This window comes from Acartia tonsa, chromosome 6, assembly GCF_053477335.1.
Source record: "Acartia tonsa isolate MP-2025a chromosome 6, ASM5347733v1, whole genome shotgun sequence".
Taxonomy (NCBI): Eukaryota; Metazoa; Arthropoda; class Copepoda; order Calanoida; family Acartiidae; genus Acartia; species Acartia tonsa.
Window position 1 is genome coordinate 37,272,370 of NC_137265.1, and position 17,484 is coordinate 37,289,853.

Genomic DNA, 17,484 nt, shown 5'->3' on the forward strand with positions numbered 1-17,484 from the left:
GTTTTGTGTCATAATTTTATACTGAATTTTCTGTCAGGCGTTAAGATAGTGTCGAATATCGATGTGGTGTTATTCCTCTGTATTGTTGAGCTTCGCTTTTCTGGATATGACACGAATTTGGGATATGATAATTTATTTTCTCGTATTCATTCGAATCCGGTGGATAGGAACCGGTTCTCATCCATACGAAAAAACTATGTCTAGCATCGTATTATATCCAGTTTTCTACGAATATAGAAATGTACAATCACAAGATTAAAACTAGTTTTTTTAGCCGGTGCCTTCGGCACCACGGGGCTAAAAAAACTAGTTTTAATCTTATAATTGTACATTCTATATCCGCGGAAAGCCGTTTATAATACGATACGAGAAATAACTATTCCATTGTACTATCCCTGTACCTATGACGTTTTTGGTAATAAGCAGGAATCCTGATAGTTAAAACAATGGACTATAAATGATGTAAAGGGGGGGGTGCGTAATGACATCTATTCTTAATCCGTGAGCAAAATGGTCTAAATATTGAGCTAGAACCTTCAAACTTGGTATATAAGCCTAGTCCTATAGGTATTACATCTAAATGGCAAAAAAATCCAAAATTTTTTAATTTTAGGTTAGGTTAGGTAAGAAAAACCCTGCGGAAATGGGGTTTTTAGGCTTTTTTTGGTCTATATTGATGTGGAAACTTACCTTAAATTGTGTTTTCTTAGGGTTTTAACTTAAATACACTGTATCTATTCATAAGGACATTATTTAAGATGATTCAGCAAGTTGAGGAACGACCCCAGGGGGCTAGGTGGGTGGCCCGCAAGGGTTAAGTGCATTTTTTCCAATATACATGTTGTGACACATCAAATTATAGGTTTTTTAGGTCAAGGAACTCAAATTCAGAGCTAAAATAAGCATTAGACTAATCTGAAGCTAGCCCCAGCAGGCTAGGTTGGTGGACCGCAGGGGTTAAGTGCATTTTTTCCAATATATATCTTGTTATATATCAAAATATAGGTTTTTTAGGTCAAGGAACTCAAATTCTGAGCGAAAATTAGCATTAGACTAACCTGAAGCTACCCCCCCCGGGCTAGGTTGGTTTTCTGCAGGGCTTAAGAGCATTTACCTAACCTAACCTAGAAACTTACTTATATTTTTACAGGTTTTTTTCTTGAATAAACTGTGTCTATTAATGAAGACTTTATTTAAGATGATCCAGCAAGTCGGGGACCGACCCCAGCGGGCTAGGTGGGTGGCCCGCAGGGGTTAAGTGCATTTTTTTCCAATATATATGTTGTGATACATCAAATTATAAGTTTTTTAGGTCAGTAACTCAAATTCAGAGCTAGAATTAGCATAAGACTAATCTGAAGCTAGCCCCAGCGGGCTAGTTCGGTGGCCCGCAGGTGTTAAATGCATTATTTTTAATATATATCTTGTTATACATCAAAATATAGGTTTTTAAGGTCAAGAAACTCAAATTCAGAGCTAAAATTAACATAAGACTTACCTGAAGCTAACCCCCGCGGGCTAGGTAGATTTTCCGCAGGGATTATGTACATTTTACCTTACCTAACCTAGAAACTTACTTATATTTTTACAGGTTTTTTTTAATAAACTGTGTATTAATGAGGACTTTATTTAAAACTATCGGCTACGCCCCTAGAAGCCTCTAGGGGCACTTGAGAAGGGGGGAGTCGAATTTGATAACCCAATTTTTTATATTAGATTTTAAAGAAAAAGTAAAAAAAAATTTTTTGGGGGGTGAACATTTTTTTTTTGGGGGGGTGCCCTTCCCCCTCCTTTTTTATTTTAGTTAAAAAAATAGAAAAATAAAAAAAATTTTGGGGGGGAGGATTTTTTTTTGGTGGAGGGGGAGTTGGGGGTGTCCCATCCCCCAAGAAATAGTTATAAACCTTCCCAGGACCTATGAGAAGCTACCCTGTTAAGGAGAACCCGATCGGTTCAGCGGTTAGCGAGTTCCTTCGGGGTACAAACACACAGACACACAGACATCCTGCTACTTTAGTATAAGGATGATATAATATAATCCGCAGGGGTTAGCCTTAGGTCAGTCTAATGCTTAAAATAGCACTGAATTTGAGTTTCTTGACCTAAAAAACCTATAATTGTATAATTGTATGACAACACATACTTTAGAAAAAATGCACTACACCTCTGGGCCACCCACCTAGCCCGCTGGGGGCGGTCCCCAACTTGCTGGATTATCTAAAATAATGTCCTCATTAATAGACACAGTTTATTCAAGGAAAAAAAACAAAAAGAATAAGTAAGTTTCTAGGTTAGGTTAGGTAAAATGTACATAATCCCTGCGGAAAATCTACCTAGCCCGCGGGGGTTAGCTTCAGGTAAGTCTTATGCCAATTTTAGCTCTGAATTTGAGTTTCTTGACCTTAAAAACCTATATTTTGATATATAACAAGATATATATTAAAAATAATGCATTTAATCCCTGCGGGCCACCGACCTAGCCCGCTGGGGCTAGCTTCAGATTAGTCTTATGCTAATTCTAGCTCTGAATTTGAGTTACTGACCTAAAAAACTTATAATTTGATGTATCACAACATATATATTGGAAAAAATGCCCTTAACCCCGGCAGGCCACCCACCTAGCCCGCTGGGGTCGATTCCAACTTGCTGGATCATCTTAAATAAAGTCTTCATTAATAGACACAGTTTATTCAAGAAAAAAAACCTGTAAAAATATAAGTAAGTTTCTAGGTTAGGTTAGGTAAATGCTCTTAAGCCCTGCAGAAAACCAACCTAGCCCGGGGGGGTTAGCTTCAGGTTAGTCTAATGCTAATTTTCGCTCAGAATTTGAGTTCCTTGACCTAAAAAACCTATATTTTGATATATAACAAGATATATATTGGAAAAAATGCACTTAACCCCTGCGGGCCACCAACCTAGCCCGCTGGGGCTAGCTTCAGATTAGTCTAATGCTTATTTTAGCTCTGAATTTGAGTTCCTTGACCTAAAAAACCTATAATTTGATGTGTCACAACATGTATATTGGAAAAAATGCACTTAACCCCTGCGGTCCACCCACCTAGCCCCCTGGGGTCGGTCCCCAACTTGCTGAATTATCTTAAATAATGTCCTTATGAATAGACACAGTGTATTTAAGTTAAAACCCTAAGAAAACACAATTTAAGGTAAGTTTCCACATCAATATAGACCAAAAAAAGCCTAAAAACCCCATTTCCGCAGGGTTTTTTCTTACCTAACCTAACCTAAAAATAAAAAAATTTGGATTTTTTTGCCATTTAGATGTAATACCTATAGGACTAGGCTTATATACCAAGTTTGAAGAGTCTAGCTCAATATTTAGACCATTTTGCTCACGGTTTAAGAATAGATGTCATTACGCACCCCCCCCCCCTTAATCATAATGTTATACAAAATTTCCCCTCTTTAGATTAAAATAATCGGTTGCAATATTTGAACACTAACATCCTATCAAGATTTGTTAAAAAAAAACTTTGAAGTTTTTTAACCAACAATATATTGGGTACCAGTATGATTTACAAATCAAATCTCCTCCCTCTCTGGTTAATAGTCAATATGTTATTGTATTTTAGGATGGTCCAGCACCAACCGGACTTAGATATTGCATCAACAGTGCATCCCTTAACTTTGAAAAGAAAGAATAATCTTCACCTTCAATTAAATTTTGAATGCAACATGCTTGAGGAAATCAGTTGTTCACAAAATTCAGAAGACTTTTCAGGGTACAATCACAATAATTTTACATCTATAAATTACCCAGTATGAGAAAAATAATAAATTGTGATTTAAACTATTTTGACAACCATTCCTATTCTTATACTTTTATTAGGTAAATGATTTTTCCAAGTGTACCCATTTAATCATAAATCAAATTTGTTTGCTCTGTTCTAAGTTTTTTCTCTGGAACAAATGATTGCAATGACCCAAAAACATATTTAATCCAAAAAATTTGCATATTTTATCATAGATCATTTTTTGCATTTTAATGACAAAATAAGAAATATATATTTATACAAAATTTCAGAAAATTTGGAAAAATGGGGGACAAGAAGTATAAAGAAATATTTCAAATAATGGAGACAAACTTGTCAAATTTCTTGTCTCAGGTTTCTATACCAGAAACTGAAGGAAAAGTTACAGGTAAACATTTTATTTATATGTCTGAAATCATGAAATCTTTACCTAAATGGATGCATTCTATCAAATCTGCTTATATTAAAAAAAACATTTTCTTCGTCTTCAAAATTATAATTTTGGGGTGGTATTGCACTCTTAAAGGTAGCTTAAAAACTCTATATTTATGACTGGCCGAAAAGTTCAATCCAAAAAGATTGTGTTAATAGTTTGATATATTTTCTAAGAAAACATTTTAACCATTGCAATTAATTTAGATTTTAATAACGAAGAATTTTGGCGAAATTTGTTGAAGATAGCTGATAAACTTGGATTCGAGTGTAACAAAGCCACAATTCTGTGGACAAATAAACCTTTACCTTCACCAGAAGATATGCATGCTGTGTGCGGAGCTGCAGGTTAAATATTATGTTTTTTTTTTATGGGCGCAGCTACATAGATAGAATTGGTGTTCACTGTTCATGATTTGATCTTATATTATTTTATGTTGGTTTAGCCGTGAACCTATTGAGTTCTCCATTTTTAGATAATCTTCACATAGGTCCAGGGATGGTTTTAGGCTATAAGATTTTATATTATTAATGGGTTATTGCTATTTTTGGGCTTCCCCTCTATCCCAGCGAATACAGGTTGCTAGGATGCAAAGGGAGGATATACTATTTTTTTCTATTTTATGCTCAAAATGGATAATAGGGTAGCTTTATTTTTCTAAACTTATGATGTTCTATTATTATTACAAATACCTTGTTTTAGAATTGGCTAGTGTTGCTTTGTTGAACAGTTTTCATAGTTTTCCTGGTTTTACCCAAGGACAAACCGTAAAGGAATACCTTAAAACAGGTTAATTATATTTATTTTTGCAACTTTAACATTAAACAATACATACCTACCTGTTATGCCATGAAAATTAATTTAGGCTTTTTTTAGGTATTACTACAGTTTTAGAGTCTATGGTCAGATTTGCTAATATTCTGTTGCAAAGTGTTGGCAAAAAATATTCTTCACCAGACGACCATCCACTAGGTAGGTACTGGTTGATTGTGAAAAAAATATTTTCAATGAAAGGATTAATAAAATACAACAAAAGATGGACGATTATTGATGTTAATTTAAGAAAAATGTTTTTTGTCTATGTCTAAGTCTAATTGCTTCCTGTTTGATAATAGCCTAGAACCTTCAAATGACAATTATAGATCTGCTATCGGAAGCAACCACTGAACAAGATTACATAGAAAGACATGGAAACGATATCTAAACCTTATTAGGATAATTCAAATATTATTTTTATTAGTCCAACAATGTGGAGTTGTGATGAAATATTGCGATAGCTTAAAAGTTCTACCTCAACAAAATTCAGCAGCTGTGGCGGCTAAGCTGCTTAGTCATGCTGAACTGATCAAGGATGCTCTTAGGTAACACATATTCGTATGTTTGTTATTTTCGCCAGTATTATGTTGTAATTATATCTAGCGTTGGCAATCCGGATCCGGAATCCGCCCAATTTTTGGCCAATTTTGGAATACGAATCCGGAATCCGTTTTTTAATAGCTGATTCCGGATTCTTATTTGGTAGGCTAAAATTAGCGTCTTTAGTTTTTTCTTTCAACTCCTCCTCTTTGAAGGCAAAGATTTTTATCATTATATGTAATATCTTTTTATATCTGGTTCGATTCTCGGAAGTGAATTATAGAGAACACCAAGAACATTGATTTTTAGGACATATGTAGCACTTAATTTAAAAAAAAAATAAAATCCTTTTAAAATATTGCTAGAATCCGGAATCCGAATCCGGAATCCGCCAAAAATAAGAATCCGGAATCCGCCACTTTTTTTGACGGATTCTTTAAGAATCCGGAATCCGAATCCGGTCCAAAAATTCGACTGATTGCCATCACTAATTATATCAATAAACAGGGACTCTTTGTTTTACTAGCGACAAAAATGTAGTATATTTTTTCTTCATATGAGTATTCATTTTTAATTTTTTTGGCTAGATTTCAGAAACTCGATGAAATTTTTGATCATTGGAATAAAGATTTTTGCATTGCTAAGTACCTGCTAAAAAATATGAACTTAAATTCCAAATTTTAGAGAACTAGAAGAAGCAAAGAGCAGTGAAACCTTTATGGAAGACTTTGAGTGTGATGAAAATTGGTCAGAAACAGATCAGATTATTCTTAGTCCTATGTTAGGTAGGATAACTTAAGATAAATATTTACTCATATATTTCATTTATTTCATGCCTTATTTTGAAATACGGCTCCAGCTCCGGCTCCTACCTTAAAAGGGAGAGGTCATTTTCTAGTAAATCCCGTAAAGGTGTGTGTTATAAGGCCTAAAAATAGTAGTAGAACGATAAGGTGCTCTATATATTTGTATTTCCTATTGAATAGAACAATAGGGAAGAAATTTTTTTTTTTTTTTTTGATAACCGTACCTGGAATATCTGAAATTTCTATCAAACGCTTTGTTTGGCTCAAACTGACACAAATAAAAAAAAATATAATTATAATAAATCAACCTGTAAAGAATGACTTCTTCCTTTGTTTAATGGTATAGATTGTTCTTAACCTTTACCTTGTACCTATAGAAAACATTATTATTATAATTATATTTTTTTTTAATTTTTGTCAGTTTGAGCCAAACAAAGCGTTTGATAGAAATTTCGTATTTTTTTTAGATAATCCAGGTACGGTTATAAAAAAAAAAAAAAATTTCCCTATTGTTCTATTCAATAGGGAATACATATATCTAGAGCACCTTATCGTTCTACTACTATTTTTAGGCCTTATAACACACACCTTTACGGGATTTACTAGAAAATGACCTCTCCCTTAATATATAAATTTTTTTTTCATTATTGAATTTGATAAAATAAAATAAATAATATAAAATATTTTGCTTTTATTTGATTAAAGCTATATAAAAGTAGAAGGATGTGTGTCTATTTGTTAAGTAACAATAGTTTTTCAGTTTATTATATGGAAATAGACCGTTGCCAAATAATAATATTACTTTAAAAAATCATTTTTAGCTAATCCGGAGCCGGAGCCGTTTTAAGGAAAATACGGCTCCGGATCCGGCTCCGGAACACTGGCAGCCTGTAGTACATTTATTGTGTTTTAATTGCTAGGATGAGTTTGTATGTGTGTACTGTGTATTGTGTACCTATTTGATGATTGTGTAAAGAAAACCAGTGCACGAGTACTCACCAATAATGAAATCTTTACAAGTACACAAAATATTGTAATTCCAGGTATGATTAAAACCTGTGGAGCTTTGACAAAGAAAACTTTGGATGCTGCTAAGAAATCAGATCCTTCAGACAGTTTAAAAATTGATTCTTTACCATCATTGTTTAAAAAGTAAGTTTTTTATATTTATTTTTTATTGTATTGATACTTTAATTTTAAACGATGAAAAGGTAAGAGTACCATTTTGTTTTTTTTTATATGGTAAATTTCTTAACCCTTACAGATCGGGGGGGGGGGGGTCATATTGACCCCCCCCCTTCTATTTTTTCAATGTCATTTTTTTTGTAGGTAAGATAGAGAGTTGTGACTTCATGACTTTTTAAGTTTAGTAATTATACGTCGGCAAGAGTTGATTTTATTAGGATATCTGGTCTGTGTCGGTCGTGGTGTCCGGTCAAAGTCGGTTGGGTAGCATCAAAATTAAAAAAAATTCTAAATAAATCTTAATTTCTACATTATGACTTTGTATATAAGGTAGAAACCTAAAATGTTTTTGGTGAATGAGAAAAGTGGTGTTATGACTGTTTGACCGCACCCTGACCGACTTTATGACCGATTTTTGTCCGGCTTTTTCTACAGACATATATCATGAATATCGTAGCTTCTATTACAGCTAGAGACCTATAAATTTTTTTGGTAAATCCTTGAGCAATAATTAACAGATAAAAATATTATTTGGCGCCGCCAACCGCCGTTTTACCGCCGTAACCGCCGAAAATGGCGGTTTCCGTTATTTGCCGTTTTTTGGCGATGATCAGAAAAAGTAAATTTTTTGTTATGAAAAATAAAATTTTTTGGTCATCCTAGCTGCAAAATTGGCCGCTCTACAGCTGTTTTAAAATTTAGCGGCTGGCCGCTAAAAAGCGGCTAAGGAGCGGCCTGATCGCTATGACTAGAAAAAGTAATTTTCTCTAAAAATACACATGAACCACCAGAAAAAAATTTTACGTCTTTTATTTTATCTGTAACAGAAGCAGAGATAGAGGGGGGGGGTCAATATGACCCCCCCCCCCCCCCCCGATCTATTAAGGTGGGAATAGGGGCCCGATCTGTAAGGGTTAATGAAGTTTTACATTTTTTTTTCAGTATTCCAGAATTAGTTGACAATCTGTCACTTTCCCTTTACCCCCCGTTGGACTGGGAGGTTTCCAAAAAGGAAGCATGGCTTTTGAAAGATTCTTTAGAGGTAAACATTTCTTTTTATATGTCGATTAAGCTTAAAATCATTTGAGTCACATTTAAACTGCATCATAACAAAAGACGTTAAAGATGCGTCAAGTTCAGACGCTTGAACTTGTAGTTCGAGTTTGAATACAGGGATATTAGGGGATAAGACAATGTTTGATAAATTGATTTACCTCCACAATTACTTTTTCTGTAATTTAAAATTATCTCTGGGTAGAAATAGATTATATAATAATTTTCAAAATCATGAAATCTTGCAAACTTATAAGTACTTTCATGTTGTGATGAAGTGACATATGGACAGAAGTACGATCAACCATCTTAGTTATAGAGTTGCTGCGCTACTCAAATTTTGTATCTTAGGCTATTCGACAATTTTAATTGCATAATTTTCAGAATATCATCGCAGAGCTGCACAATATACTTGGTGTCGGTCATTTAGGCTGGCTTGAATTTGTTCTGAAGGCAGTTAAACACAACACAGCCACGATTCAGGCAACGTTAAAGAAATAATACTACTAACCGATAAAAATTTCTTTTTCTAATATACTATTTCTTAAGACTTTAGATAAGATTTTTTTGATTCAATTTAGGAAAAGGGGCGTTTCGTTTTCTTTTTTTCTGGGAAGGTGAGAGCGGGGGATGTAACTTTTTCCTATAATGATGGATTAGTTGCTTATATACGACATTTACAAATTTATGAAGTTTTTTTTGTAAATCTAATAACATCCGCCAATGAAAATGTTTAAGTCTATTTAGCACCAAAGTTATGTTTTCTTCTTCAATTTATTCAAATTTGTCCTATTTCTTAAAAATTATTATGGCAGGCAATTCTGATACAGCATGGTATGGCCCAACTACAACTAACAGACACGGATAAGCCATCAGAAGAACAAAGCTAGGGAAAATCTTTTCAGATAAAAATGGATTGTTAATGGCTAATTTTTGTAAAACAACTATTAACTGGGGATTTTTGATCTGAAGACGGAATATTTTTATTAAACTTTTCAAGCAGTCAAACCTTTTTTTCAGTTAGAATATATCCATGGTTTTAGAAATAAGATAAAATAGTCAAAATGTGATCAAAATTATCCTACAAACTGTTACATTCATCCAGAAGAGAAATCATATATATTTTTTTATTTTCAGATTCAAATAATGTGACTTCTTCTTTGAATGACAATAAAGGTCGGTTTAGTCGGTATTAATCATGGCGTTGTCATCAGACAATGGTATTGAGGAGGGGCTCCAGAAGATTACAACCAATATATCCGACCTGGACTATAAGATTGACACCATCATGAAGACGGGGGATAAGAATGCCGCGCCTGCGCGCGATAATTCTCTAACCGCCATTTTGAAAAGTTTTCAAGATATTAAGAAAGAACATGCACAGCTCTCTGCAGAAATGGAGAAATTCAAGGTTGGAATTGATACTTAATATGGACCTTTTGTTTGCAGAAGGTTCAGGAATATCGAATAAAAGACATTGGAAGAAAAAATCAAGAAAAGAACTGTTTAGCTTAAGATTTTTAGAGTTAGTTAAACAAACTTTTAGGAATTTTCTTTTGGCATTATCACTTATTCAAACACTATGGGCTATTTCGTATTAGTGAGTGGGGGAAAGAATACATTCTAAAATGATGGTAGCTGAACCAAAAGCAGTAGGCATTTTAATGATTATTGTATGAAAGATTAACGTGTTATCAATTCCCATTCTAGGCTGAACACAATGCAAGTATGGAGGAAATTCTAAATGCCTTTCATGAGGTCTCTGTCCTAGAAGAGGAATGTAATAATATGGTCAAACATGATAAATAATTGAATAATCACAAGAGATATTCATCATCACATCACCCTTCTTGAACATTTGGTTTCTGTGATATAGAACGAAGAGTAAATATCATTGAGGACTCGAGCAATTGTACCTTTTTTCGCCTAAGAACGTCTAGTTATACCCGCAAAATGAAATATGTCACAAGAAAGGCCAAAAATATTAATAAACTTATAATTATGGGCGAAGGCCATTGTTCTGAAAGATTTTATTATTTCAAATTAGATCTAGGTAGCCTTTTTTTCATTTATTTGATTTTTTTTTAAGCCAAAAGTTTAAATAGTAATTTGAAATGTATATTTATTTACTTAGCTTATTTTTGTTACCAGATTATTTTATATTTTGAAGCTGCGTTAATTGTACCTGTGATTTAATCAGGGGTGTATATTCTACAAATTTGACCCGGCAGAGGGGGGGGGGGGTAAAAAAATAAAAAATATGTGGTTGGGGGGAAAAAATGTAGAAATTAAGAGAACTGAAAGCATTTTTTTTTTCATTTTTCTCTCCTCTTAGGTGAAAAAAAAACTATAAGAATATCTGGGAGGGCAGATAATATGAAAAAAATAAAGTGTTTTGAAAATATTTTTCCATTTTATCCCCTTCCTTGCTGGAAAAAACTAGGAGGGGAAAAAAAGTAAAAAAAAATTGCAGCAGGGGGAAAAAATGAATCTTGTGCAGAATATACACCCCTGGATTTAATTTAAGAAGAAATTATTATATTGTGATAAAGTTGTAATTATGAAGTTATCTCTTTATTTATTAGGGATCCTAAGGTATATGACAATGAACAAAATTACCCTTTTGTAGAGTTCTACATTCTTTAGGAAAGTAAAAAGAATCGGTGATTTTGTTTCCGTAAATTATGATATGAATTATAAGATAATAGATAAACTATTATTGTAGAAATAAAATGGCAGAACAGGCACAAAGCAGAGTACAGAATGCTATTAAGGTACCTATTACTTTTTTTTTATAGCGCAGCTGTTAATGTATGTGTGTATGTAGTCCTGATTCTCTGAAGTTTGTTATCAGATTCACAAGGAGATTGGAGGGGAGAATCCTTTGGCCAATCATAGATTAATAAGCTTCACACAAAGCTGATTGTATCCCTTACTACATTTTAAGTTGACCCTCAATTCTCGTGAAAGCTACCGCAAATGATCAAGTCTAAGGCCTGTTGTTCATGCATGTTCACTCTTTGGTAACCAAATCTAAAAGACATAGGAACCAAAAAGAATGCACTATATCAATGGGAATTAGTATGGTATTGGTTTTAATGGAATTTTATTACCTCTTAAGTTTTAATTTCTGAACCATTTACGTGATAAAATACCTATACTTGATAATGTTACACAGTGGGATCCAGTGGGACATCAAAAAAATTTAAAATTGACTTTTATCTATCCTAGGAATTAATAATGGCTGTAAGTAGACAGCTAGAAAAGAAATTTTTAAAAAATATTCATTTTTGGCGGATTTATGCCATTTTTAAAAGAGGTAGTGAAAAATTATTTTTCAGTTTTGATGATTTTCCAGATTTTTTTACACAATTTTTTCAAAGCAACAAAAAATACATTTATGTTCATCTTATGAAAATAATTTTTGATTGAGGTACTTTTCAGATACCTCTACCAATGTCTAATTAAAGAAAAATTTAAAAAAAAATTATTTTGGTGGTGTAAATTGACATTTTGTGAGAAAATTTCACCAAAAATATTAAGATTTTTAACCCCAAAAAATCAGTTTTCTCCATTTTACCCAAAAACGGCCAGGATGCCCCGGGTTTTGCAATAATAATATTAATATGCAACATGTATTGTGTTTAAAACAGTTTTCATAACCTGGGGCCTCCCGGCCGTTTTTGAGTAATTGAGCATTTTACATTGCATGGTTTGAACAATTTCGTTCTTGTTAATTTGAAATTTTCCCTCGTTAGAGGGGGAAAGAGTCATTTTAGAGCCCAAATTCATCTCTGCAATGTTTTCTAGCTTTTTGAGGCGGAACTTTCTTTACTTTTGCATTATTTGCCTCCGGCCAACCGTTTCGCCGGTATTTGCCGCCGTAGGTGTGATTTTTAACGATTTTTGCCGTTCTCGCGGTTTTAATGGACATTTAAGGGAACAAGGAGTCCTTAAAAAAAGATGACTTATTAATACTTCTATTTTAGCAATTAAATTTGCTAAATTTCATGTGTTCTGAAAAAAATTGTAATTCTAACTGGTTTTGGTTCAGCAGAAATTCAAATTCGGGGATTAATTATAATATTGCAAAAACATTATATATGCGTCTGAGAGAGAGAGAGAAATATACGTTTGAGAGAGAATATTATATGAGCAATTATGTTTATATTCTTATACAAACTTTAAATGAAGATAGCTAGACTTAGAATAAAGGTATTAACACAAAATCAAAAGTGTTTTGAAAATTATGTTATTGTTGTTTATATCTGTAAAAAAAAACATTAGAAAACATGCCTTATTAGTGTCTTTTTTTACTTATACTGGACCTACCTAAAAATGCCGGGACTCGAACTGGGTGCACCTGACGCTATATTCATGTTCACAAACATTGTTTGCATTGAAGAAATATTTACATAGACGTTTATTTTGTTAAAATATTCCTATCCTAACTAAAGTTATGAAGGTTTATAGATTTTTTAAAAATAGGGTAGCTTCGCTCCTCCAAAACCGCCAGACGTACTTACCAAATGCACATTAGAAGTTAACAGGAGCAAAATTTATGTTATTTTTGAGTTAAAGCAAAAGAAATTACATCATTTCGTCAAATACAAGCTTTTTTATTGATGTTTACTTTTGTCTACCCTTAATGTCCCGTTTTTTGGCAAAAGATCCCACTGTGTGTTATTTTTTAATAATGGTTTATTATTACAGATTTAAATATAAAGGCATACCTAGTCATTGAGTCAACCTCTTTTTAGGAAGTAATTTTAAAGTGCTTTCAATTCTGTTCTGTCTTTCCAGTATTGCTTCGAAACCGTTAAATATCCAGTGGAATAGAAACGGCTCTTAGCCACCCTGAATATTCATGTATAGCATCGTGGTAGTCAATTATCCACGAATAATAAAATAAAAATCATAAAACTAATATCAGTTTTCTTAACCCGGGCCTTTTAGATACGAGATATCAACAATATCTTCGTTTTCTAGGACTTTATCAACACAGTTGACCGTCAACATTTGCGTAAGCACGAGAGACAAATGCATCTGTGTGCAGCTGACTGCTGTAATGATATCGACATGACTGTCGATGATGTACATAGGTTAGTTATTAACATCTTTTGTATGTTAAGACTCAACTGTTAGTCATGGAAGATTTATAAGTTTTAGTTTCGGATTAGTCATAATTACCTAGAGAGATTCAAAAATTCCTTGGCCCTTTTATTTTAAAAAAAATATCTTAAATGAACAAAATTTAAGTAAGTCCTATGGCCACAGATTTTATATTAACTATTTATAGGTAAGTAAGTGACAGTGTTAGCAATATTAAGATTCTTTGTTCAACTATTTTATTTTTATTTAGGTGTGTAGAAAGATGTCAAGCTCCAACCCAAAGGGCCCAGCAATATGTTCAGAGTGAACTAGAAAGATTTCAAGATATGTTACAAAGGTAGGAAATGATAATATCATAGTAAAAAAAGATACAAAGAGTCTAACAGCATATTCAGAGTTAAGAGGACACACAAAGCTAAGCGGTATGTAACAGAAACTTGCGAAGGCTTTTTAAATAGACCTGTAAGTTATTTTTTCATAGAATCTTCGTTCAAACGAAGTTTTTTTTGCAAGAAATCTTTAGATACCTACCTATTAGATTTTGATAATTTCTATAAATCCATAGGTACTAAGTAGATTTTTTTTCAAAACCAGTTTGTTTCCAGCTGATATGAATATGATTTCGAGCTTAATAGGAATTGATTTTGTAGGTGTGTGCTGCAGTGCCAAGATGAGGTGAAGGATAAGGTTGGACCTAACACTTCAGAGGCTGACATCAGAAAATACAGAGGAGAATTTGAGACCTGTGCCATTGCCTGCTGTGATAAAAATGTTGCCAAGCTGCCAGGACTTCTTGATAAAATCAAGGCATCTTTTGATGCCGGAGCTTTGTAAATAGTTGCAACCAACCAATCATGTGTGAGAAGTAGAATTGTAATGAAAATTTTAGCCTTTCGAGGATGCTAACACAACTTTTGAAACTTGGTAGAAATTTAATTTGTATAAACTGATATGACCCCTTTATTATTTGGTCTGGTTTTTATTTTAAGGTTCCCCTGGTTGCCTCAAAGAATGATTAGAAATTGTTTATTTTTTCTGCTTTTTTTCATCTGTGTTCAAACTACTACAATATTTTTTTATTGTTGTTTGTAGCCATTAAAGAGATTGGTAAAAAAAAGTAAATATCATGGAGTCAAAATGTTACCTCTAAAATTTTATATTTTCTCTGTAAGAAGTGAATCAAGATTAGAAGAGTTTATAAAAGCATTTTTATATCATTTCCATCTTTATAAAAAAAAAACTTGCATTACTGAAAAACATATTAGCTAGTCGCTTTTACAATTTTTTTCTTATTACAGATCTCTTAACTTCTAACTAAAACTAAAATGGATGACCAGCAACAGTTTTGCCTGAGATGGAACGACTTCCAGACCAACATGGTCGCTAGCTTCAAGCATCTCAGGTAAATTAAGTAACCTGGGGAGGGTACCACCAACCTCCCAAGAGAAATAGCTCCAAGAATAAAATTACTTTTTGTTTATGCCATTTCTCTAGGGAGATTGGTTTTCATTGCAGGATTTTTTAAAAAATAAATTGTAAAATACCTACCTACTGAAAATCATCCAAAGATTTTCATAACCTGAAAACTTAATGTTATTTTTAAAAAATGTAAATAGTATCTACAATAATCCAAAAACATTAGGTACCTTATTTTGAAAATTGCAGAAACCTATACCTATCTCAAATGTTAAAAACAATTTCTAAATCTGCTTTTATGAGATTTGTTAATATTCAGGGATGAGAAATCTTTCACTGATGTGACCATCGCTTGTGACGGTCAGAGCACCAAAGCTCACAAAATGATCCTGTCCGCCTGTAGCCCCTACTTTAAGGTAAGCGGATTTCAAAAATGTACCAACACCATGTAAATATTTCACTCTATTCTAAATTCTAAGTTATCTTTAGATTATCTACATATGATATTGTAAATAATGAAAATTGAGGTCGAGATTTTTTTATCAGGTCTCTTGTAATCTTAGTGTAATAGGCTTTTTAAAGATCTTAAGATGTAAATAAACCCATTTTTTTTTAACACAACGTGTATTAAGATTAATTTTAAGCTTTTGAAATTACCTATGTTTTTAAATGCACTATCAACTCAAGCTAAAATATCAAAATCTCCCTCTTCCCTTCCATTTTATTTAACAATTTTGAACTTGTTTAGACTCTGCTTGAGGAGAATCCCGCCAAACATCCCATCATCATTCTGAAGGACGTCCCCTTCCATCATTTGACCGCCATCCTGGAGTTCATGTATGCTGGAGAGGTCAATGTTGCACAGGTAATTACATCCTGGAGTTCATGTATGATTAAGTTTTACTGAAATTTTGCAATTAAAATAAGATAGGTCACTTTATTTTATAATCCGCGGAAAGCTGTCTTTTATACAATGCTTATGGTTTACTATGATGTGTCCTTTGACCATATTATATCCCAACAGATTATAATATTTTCAACCTTCTAGGATCAGTTGCCCGCCTTCCTGAAGACTGCTGAGAAGCTGAAGGTGAAGGGTCTGGCCGAAGCGCCCCAGACTGTCAAGGGAGAGTAGGACACCCCACACCACGTGGTACAACTCACTAACATCACTGCATCAAATTCATCAAAAATAACATCAATTTGACATCTGGAATAACATAAAATATGTAGGTATTTCTATCTTGGCAGATAGTTGGACTTCACATTTATGTAATTTCATGCTTTTCTTGGGGTTAGATTTATATTTTTATCTAATTGTAATTTATCTGAAGTAATCAATTATTGTAAAAAGAAATAAAATAAAATTATTTTTCATAAATCTACCCAAAAAAAGAACAATCCAAGATCATACTTTTACAAATGGAAACAAAACTTATTTTTCGCGCCATTTTATTTGCCGCGTTTTTAATTTTGTCCTTCTTTCTAAAGCATTTTTTTTTAAACTGCAAATGGATCTGATCATAATTGCTAATGATGTACCTACACACCTATCTATATTGTATTCTATGCTTCACTGTAAAAATAATAATTTGTAATTTAAGAGAATTAAAAGAAGTGATTAATACCCCCGCAAAAACTTTAAAAATCAAATAATTTTTATTGAATGAACTTTTAAAATTCCATTTTTTTTACAGTGAATTACATTGATATCTGGAATAAAACCATGTCAGTCTTACCTACCTTTCATACAAATTTACCAAATTATGATTGAAAACATGAACATCTAACTACTTAATAAAAATCATAATTTGTAAAAAAAAATGTATGAAAATTCACCATTGTATTGTAATGTTTGTACCTATTTATCTATGTTTTTTTTGCTTTTTATATCTTTACAATAATTACCAATTTTCAAAACATAACAAAAAATTCTACTTTTTATTTATAAGCCAAATATTTCAATTTAATATTCCAAAAAATGCTTCTTTCTAATTATTTTGTTAATTTTGGTCACAAAGACATATACCTAGTAGTTTTTGCCTTTTATCATTTAGAAGATTTTTTGCTTCACACACACGAAAATCATCTTGAAATGATACCTAGATATTGCCTTTAATAATTTTTTTCATAACTTCAATTTTCAATTCTTACGCATTTTAACACTTCATGTACTCTTTTACATCAATATTAAAACTATTTTGTAAAATAGGAATTTTCAATATTTTACATATGAAATGGTAATATTATTGAGTTCAAGCTTGTAATTCAGTTTTCATTTTTGTACTATGACTTAAAAAAACTTGAAAGTAAATAAATAAATATTCCTTAGCTATCTGGGTTTTTTTTCTTA

General features: G+C 32.6%; 3 protein-coding genes across 10 annotated transcripts in view; all 3 read left to right on the forward strand.

Moving 5' to 3' along the window:
* LOC145322566 (peptide methionine sulfoxide reductase MsrB-like) overlaps positions 1–4,046 on the forward strand; it is an 18,822-nt gene extending 14,776 nt beyond the window's left edge. For both annotated transcript variants that reach the window (XM_080164673.1, XM_080164674.1), the window contains exon 7: positions 3,591–4,046. In XM_080164673.1, coding sequence (XP_080020799.1) covers positions 3,591–3,662 — 72 coding nt within the window. In that variant the 3' untranslated portion in view covers positions 3,663–4,046. The remainder of the gene's footprint in view (positions 1–3,590) is intronic.
* Positions 4,046–15,014, forward strand: LOC145322564 (protein FAM136A-like). Of its 2 annotated transcripts, XM_080164669.1 has the most exons (11): positions 4,046–4,158; positions 4,410–4,550; positions 4,906–4,992; positions 5,080–5,175; positions 5,444–5,564; positions 6,244–6,344; positions 7,409–7,517; positions 8,493–8,592; positions 8,988–9,086; positions 9,419–10,014; positions 10,314–11,336. In XM_080164669.1, exons 1-10 carry the CDS (start codon positions 4,056–4,058, stop codon positions 9,491–9,493), a joined length of 1,032 nt encoding a protein of 343 aa, XP_080020795.1. In that variant the 5' UTR covers positions 4,046–4,055; the 3' UTR covers positions 9,494–10,014; positions 10,314–11,336. The 2 variants fall into 2 exon arrangements, with proteins under 2 accessions (XP_080020795.1, XP_080020796.1); XM_080164670.1 differs by lacking the exons at positions 4,046–4,158; positions 4,410–4,550; positions 4,906–4,992; ... (4 more) ...; positions 8,493–8,592; positions 8,988–9,086 and adding exons at positions 13,593–13,705; positions 13,966–14,052; positions 14,366–15,014 and having other exon boundaries at positions 9,716–10,014; positions 10,314–11,377.
* On the forward strand, positions 14,982–17,466 carry LOC145322567 (longitudinals lacking protein-like). Of its 6 annotated transcripts, none has more exons than XR_013880757.1 (5): positions 14,982–15,117; positions 15,451–15,547; positions 15,880–15,996; positions 16,180–16,725; positions 16,829–17,466. XR_013880757.1 is itself a non-coding variant. In XM_080164675.1 (4 exons), exons 1-4 carry the CDS (start codon positions 15,041–15,043, stop codon positions 16,264–16,266), a joined length of 378 nt encoding a protein of 125 aa, XP_080020801.1. In that variant the 5' UTR covers positions 14,982–15,040; the 3' UTR covers positions 16,267–17,466. The 6 variants fall into 6 exon arrangements, 1 of the variants encoding a protein (XP_080020801.1); XR_013880759.1 differs by having other exon boundaries at positions 16,180–16,709; XR_013880758.1 differs by having other exon boundaries at positions 16,180–16,425; positions 16,528–17,466.
* The last annotated feature ends 18 nt before the right edge of the window (positions 17,467–17,484 follow it).